This window comes from Capricornis sumatraensis, chromosome 8, assembly GCF_032405125.1.
Source record: "Capricornis sumatraensis isolate serow.1 chromosome 8, serow.2, whole genome shotgun sequence".
Taxonomy (NCBI): domain Eukaryota; kingdom Metazoa; phylum Chordata; class Mammalia; order Artiodactyla; family Bovidae; genus Capricornis; species Capricornis sumatraensis.
The window spans coordinates 28,622,166-28,628,634 of NC_091076.1; the positions used below are offsets into that span (position 1 = coordinate 28,622,166).

The 6,469-nt window shown below is 41.5% G+C and overlaps 1 protein-coding gene across 1 annotated transcript; it reads right to left on the reverse strand.

The window, feature by feature from the left end:
• Positions 1–670: 670 nt before the first annotated feature.
• On the reverse strand, positions 671–4,729 carry CCDC179 (coiled-coil domain containing 179). The gene is made up of 3 exons (XM_068977376.1): positions 4,685–4,729; positions 4,039–4,083; positions 671–862 (listed from the first exon to the last, which is right to left on the reverse strand). Exons 1-3 carry the CDS (start codon positions 4,727–4,729, stop codon positions 671–673), a joined length of 282 nt encoding a protein of 93 aa, XP_068833477.1.
• Positions 4,730–6,469: the final 1,740 nt, after the last annotated feature.

A 6,469-nucleotide genomic window follows, 5' to 3' on the forward strand; every position in this document is an offset into this window, starting at 1 on the left:
CAAGGAAAGTCATTGGATTTATGACAGGTTATTAGGCATACAATTGGTACTACATGTAAAAAGCTCATGGAGGCAATATAAAGTGTTACATGAAAAAAATTTTCAGTTTTTAAAAGATTTTTTAAAATGTGGACCATTTTAAAAGTCTTTCTTGAACTTGTTACAATATTGCTTCTATTGTTTATGTTCTGGTTTTTTGGCCATGAGGCATGTGGGATCTCAGCTCCTTGACCAGGGATTGAACCTGCAGCCCCTGTGTTGGAAGGCTGTGTCTTAACCACTGGACCATCAGATAAGTCCCTGGAAGAACTTTCAAATGTATATCAAAGGTATGCAAAAAGATAGAATAAGCGGTGGTTGGTGTAGAGTTTTCTGATGTTACAAATGCTTAAGCCTAGACTGAAAAACTATTTGGCAGGAGATTTTGTGACTTATTCTGCAAATAATATAATCGAGAAGATTTAAGTGGATAACTTTGTGCAGTTAATAACACATGCAAAGAATTCAGAACATCAAGGTTTCAAACATCACACTCTTTCCATTAGACCACATTCAAAAGACAACTACAAAGAAGACTTAAATAACAGATGAGAATTTGATTAGAGGAGTTTTAAGGTAACTTCCCATACTATAGTTACTGATTTCTCAAAGGAAAGGGGAAAAACAGAATTTAGAATGTTATATAAATGAAAAACAAGATGATGTGTTTTGCATTTAAGGATCTATTAATTTCAGTTAATTTCAGTGGAGCACTTACTAGGAGTCCTGGTTCTGGAACAGGCGCAGGCCTTGCAAACCGTTTATTAAATTTCCTCTTCTGTTTCCAAAGGTTTCTCATATGCTCAATACGTTTAGCTGTGGACTTTAGGAAAAAATTAAAAGGAAAGAAAACTTTTACAGTATCAACAACACAGCATGCCAACATTTTTGGTTTGTATCCACAAAAAAAGATAAACACTATCAGTGGATATGGCTTACACAGTTACACAAAAATAGGGGAAAAATTTTTGCAAATGTGGGTTTATAGATGAAGAAAACACTTTGGAGCTTCATTAGAGTTTTCAAATGAAACTCTTTATTTTGATTTCCATTTCACTAACTGGGCACTATTAGACAGAAGGAAAGATATACCCATTTGAATGCAGAGTTCCAAAGAATAGCAAGGAGAGATAAGTAAGCCTTCTTCAGCGATCAATGCAAAGAAATAGAGGAAAACAATAGAATGGGAAAGACTAGAGATCTCTTCAAGAAAATTAGAGATACCAAGGGAACATTTCATGCAAAGATAGGCACAATAAAGGACAGAAATGGTATGAACCTAAAAGAAGCAGAAGATATTAAGAAGAGGTGGCAAGTATACACAGAAGAACTATACAAAAAAAAAAATCTTCATGACCCAGATAACCACAATGGTGTCATCACTCACCTAGAGCCAGACATGCTGGAATGCAATGTCAAAGTGGGCCTTTGGAAGCATCACTACAAACAAAGCTAGTGGGGGTGATGGAACTCCAGTTGAGCTATTTCAAATCCTAAAAGATGATACTGTGAAAGATCTATACTCAATATGCCAGCAAATTTGGAAAACTCAGCAGTGGTCACAGGACTGGAAAAGGTCAGTTTTCATTCCAATCCCTAAAAAGGCAATGCCAAAAAATTCAAACTACCACACAATTGCACTCATCTCACGCCTTTGTAAAGTAACGCTCAAAATTCTCCAAGCCAGGCTTCAGCAATACGTGAATCATGAACTTCCAGATGTTCAAGCTGGTTTTAGAAAAGGCAGAGGAACCAGAGATCAAATTGCCAACATCCACTAGGTCACTGAAAAAGCAAGAGAGTTGCAGAAAAACATCTGCTTTATTGACTACACTAAAGCCTTTGACTGTGTGGATCGCAACAAACTGTAGAAAACTCTGAAAGAGATGGGAATAGCAGACTACCTGACCTGCCTCCAAAGAAATCTGTATGCAGGTCAAGAAGCAACAGTTAAAACTGGACATGGAACAACAGACTGGTTCCAAATTGGGAAAGAAGTACGTCAAGGTCGCATACTGTCACCCTGCTTATTTAACTTATATACAGAGTACATCATGAGAAGAGCTGGGCTGGATGAAGCACAAGCTGGAATCAAGATTGCTGGGAGAAATATGTCTAACCTCAGATATGCAGATGACACCACCCTTATGGCAGAAAGCAAAGAACTAGAGCCTCTTGATGAAAGTGAAAGAGTAGAGTGAAAAAGTTGGCATAAAACTCAACATTCAGAAAACTAAGATCATGGCATCTGGTCCAATCAGTTCATGGCAATTAGATGGGGAAACAATGGAAACAATGCAATACTTTACTTTTAGGGCTCCAAAATCATTGCAAATGGTGACTGCAGCCATGAAATTAAAAGATGCTTGCTTCTTGGAAGGAAAGCTATGATCAACCTAGAGAGCATATTAAAAAGCAGAGACATTACTTTGCCAACAAAAGTCCATCTAGTCAAAGCTATGTTTTTTCCCAGTAGTCATGTTTGCATGTGAGACTATAAAGAACTGCAAAGAAAGCTGAGCGCTAAAGAACTGATGCTTTTGAACTGTGGTGTGGGGGAAGACTCCTGAGAGTCCCCTGGACTGCAAGGAGATCCAACCAGTTAATCCTAAAGGAAATCAGTCCTGAATATTCATTGGAAGGACTGATGCTGAAGCTGAAACTCCAATACTTTGGCCACCTGATGCTAAGAACTGACTCACTAGAAAAGACTCCGATGCTGGAAAAGACTAAAGGCAGAGGAGAAGGGGCTGACAGAGGATGAGATGGTTGGATGGCATCACTGACTTGATGGTCATGAGTTTGAATAAGCTACGGGCATTGGTGATGGACGGCGAAGCCTGGCTTGCTGCTGTCCATGGGGTTGCAAATAGTCGGACACGACTGAGAGACTGAACTGAACTGAGACAGATCTAAGACTCGGATATATGTGTTTACTTTTATTTTAAAGGTAATGTTCATTTTAAAATCCCAAAGAGCTTTTCCTTATAGAAGTAAGAATACAAAATACATGCACATTCTTTAGTTCTCTTAAATGATGAATGTCACACAGAGTTTTATGTCCCCATTGCATGGCTGGCATATATAAGTAGCAGAGACCTAGGAGATGAAACTAGAATGCTTGGAAGATAAGGCAACAGAGTAGTAGGGTGGAAAAGACAGAAATAATAGGAACATTTCCACTGCCAATGTGAAATTGGTACAATTACTTTGAAAACAATATGGCATTATTTTTCATAACAATGGTAGGGTCCAATCCTTTTATTCTTGCCCAAATAATCAAGTGAAACCCTTGATTATGAGGAAAGAAAAAAGGCGTGTACTCTAAAGCTCACAGTAGCACTGGTCATCATAGGAAATTTTGGAAACAACCCAATATCCATCAACAGGAGAAAGGATTAATGAACTGTGATATGTGCCACAATGAAATATTAATAGCAGTGAAAACAAAGGAATTAGAACTATATACCACACTATGGACAATCTATGAAAACAATGTTAAGAAGGAAGGATAAATCATACAATGAATTTTGTGTGATCCTATGCTTATGAAGTTCAAAACCAAGAAGACGATATCCTTTTAGGAGCATTAAAGGAAAAGATTCGATTGATAAAAAATAAAATTCAAGGTAGTGGTTACCTCTGGGAGAGATGCAGGGCTCAGGTTGAGCACAGAAGTAGCCTCTAGATGAGTTCAAGGATACCCATATGTTTTCTTAAATTAGAGGTATATTTTATAATTTCATATGCTGTATAAATATATATATATCCTACCCATATACAAAATGTTACATTAAAACGAGGAGAAAAATAAACCATTTAGGTTATCATAGTTAAGACTCATTCTGATACTAGTCACAAGATCCCAGAGTCTCAACAAAGATAACACAGAAGGGTCTAGCTAGTAAAATTTCTGTCCTGTTAGGGATCAGCGCACATAAAGGAACGCGATAAAAGTCACACTTTTGAAATAATCAGGATTATTTGTTTAAACATTACCTGCCTTTGAGTGACTTCTGCAGGATGCCGCCAGCTCGAGCTTTCCTACGTAACAGGTAAGATTTAAAAACTTTTAAAAAGGGCCTGAACAAACGGAAAATTCAGTCATTATAATAGGAAGCCTGTGCTACTATTTTCTGTTTATGTAATAGGTGCCTACTATCTCAACTGCAAGAGGCAGGATCAGAATAAGAACAGCAAAGTGAACACTGGGGTGGAAGATGAGATTGTATTATGAGAAAAAGAAAAAGAAAAAAAAAAATCTATGAACCACACTACCAGGACTACTGAGATGTATTCTGGAAGGAGAGAGTGTACAAGAAAAACCAAACAAGCATGTTTCAGTTGGTACTGAACATTGCCACGCTGGGTCAGTAAGTCATTCAACCAACAGAAGACAGCACGTGCTTGGCCCTGGCAGGCAGGAGGCGGGGCTTTTCCACCTCCCTGTAGGTCCTGTAGCCTAGGATCCAGTCGGCCTCCTCCCACTACCACCCCTCCCAACTCCCCGCTGGATTTCCCAACCCCAAACCACCAGTCGTCTTGCAAGGGCAAGCAGCGCGAGGGGCCAAGGCAGCCTCCGAGAAGCGGGCAGGCGCAGGGCCCGGGGCTGCAGAGGCGGCGCTGAGGGCCTGGGAGGACTCACGGGGTTGACTTGGACAGACTCGTCCTCCTTACAGCACAGGCACATGCTGCAGAGCCTTGCAGCGCCGCAGCGCCCACCGCCGGCCCCTCCCCGTCCTCAGAGCGGCGCGCCCTGGCGGCCCCGCGAGCCCCGCCCTGTTGCATCACAATTCTCTTTATCCTACCCGCTGGGGGCCCGCCCTTCCCCTTAGCGGTCTTCCAATCGCAGTGCAAGGAAGCTGAAGTCTGCAGCTCACCCGAGATGGGCTAGCCTTCCGGTTCCTTTGCTCTGACATCCGCGTACCACCCACCGGTTTTCCATCTTTTCCAGACCTCATCACTCTACTCTTGCCTGCAGGGAGTTCCCCTCCCTTCTTAACGCATCTAGCTTACATTCCGTGGTCCCTCGCTTCAGCCTCAGGGTTTCTTAGTTCCATCACCTCATGATTCTTCTGTCACAGCTTCCGGTTGGATACATCCAAGTACTTGCCCTCTGGTCAGTAACCAGGCAGAAGGGAGAAATCTTGAAGATAGCTGCAATGCACATTCACTGTCTCTGACTTAAACTGGGTCCTCGCCGCTGTTTACCACTTCTTTTATGTTGCACCACTTCTTTTGGGGGCTTTGCAGCGTTTCCTTCAAACTGTTTGTCTTCTATTAAAATCTCGGAACCCACCATCTCCAGGTTACTTTTAGAAGAAGCAGAACAAGTCTTGCTTTGCACTCTGATAATGGCTAACACTTCTGTAGAGGTTATGCTCAGTGCTGTTAGATGAATTGATGCATATGTAACTCATTAACTCTTTATAGCAACCCAACAGGGGCATCTATGCTGATTATCCTCTTGGAAACAAGGCTCTAGCATGTTAAATAACTTGCCCATGTAATTAGCGGCTTCAGCTGTGTCCAACACTGTGTGACACTATGGACTGTGGCCCGCCAGGCTCCTCTGTCCAAGCGATTCTCCAGGCAAGAATACTGGAGTGGGTTGCCATGCCCTCCTCAATATATAACTTGAACTTGGCCAAGATTATATAATTGGAGAGCTGGAATTTATATCCACGATTAGCCTCAGAGCCTGTGCTCTAAATACTGTGCTAGGCCATCAACTACTTTTAAAAGATTAGACTGCACAATAAAATCAATTCTGGGTACGCAGAGATTACTTAGAAACTGGGGATGACTGCTGACGGATCAACTGTGACTGCCAGACGAAGTGTCAGTGCTAGGGTGACATGAGAGCAAGAGGACAGGTCTGAGTCCCATCCTTCTGCGCTCCCACCTGCTTCCCAGTCGCTGTCCAGTACCCACTATTAGCTGAACCTACAAGGATCCAGCCAAATAAATTTCCAGATCTTTTCTTTCTTTTTTTTTTAAAATTTATTTTGTAATTGGGGGAAATTGCTTTACAGTGTCGTCTTGGTTTCTGCTGTGCAACAATGCAAATCAGCTGTCATTATACATATATCCTCTCCATCTTGAGCCTCCCTCTCCTCTCCCCATCCACCCTTCAGCTCTTTTATTTCTAAAGAGAAAAATAAATATGTGAAGTCCCAACCTTGGCTTTACAAAGTAGAGTATGGAAGAGTGGGTTTAGAGCTGAAAGATAACGGACCAGTAAGTGGCACAACAGCCATCATGCCCTAAATCACTTTGCAGTCCTTTAACTCCCCACTATTCATGTTGATAATCTGTATCACGCAACAGACAGCCAATGCTCTGCACCTCACTCAAATCTTAAAATGTGATATTGTTATTGTTGTTCAGTCTCTGTTATGTCCAACTCTTTGCCACCCTTTGGACTGCA

Bases quoted from the DNA above. Each gene is read 5' to 3' on its own strand.
- CCDC179 (XM_068977376.1), bottom strand. From the start codon at position 4,729: ATGTGCCTGTGCTGTAAGGAGGACGAGTCTGTCCAAGTCAACCCC. The intron at 4,084-4,684 runs GTGAGTCCTCCC...CCTGTTACGTAG, and splicing joins AGTCTGTCCAAGTCAACCCC to GAAAGCTCGAGCTGGCGGCA. The intron at 863-4,038 runs GTAATGTTTAAA...TTTTTCCTAAAG, and splicing joins CAGAAGTCACTCAAAGGCAG to TCCACAGCTAAACGTATTGA.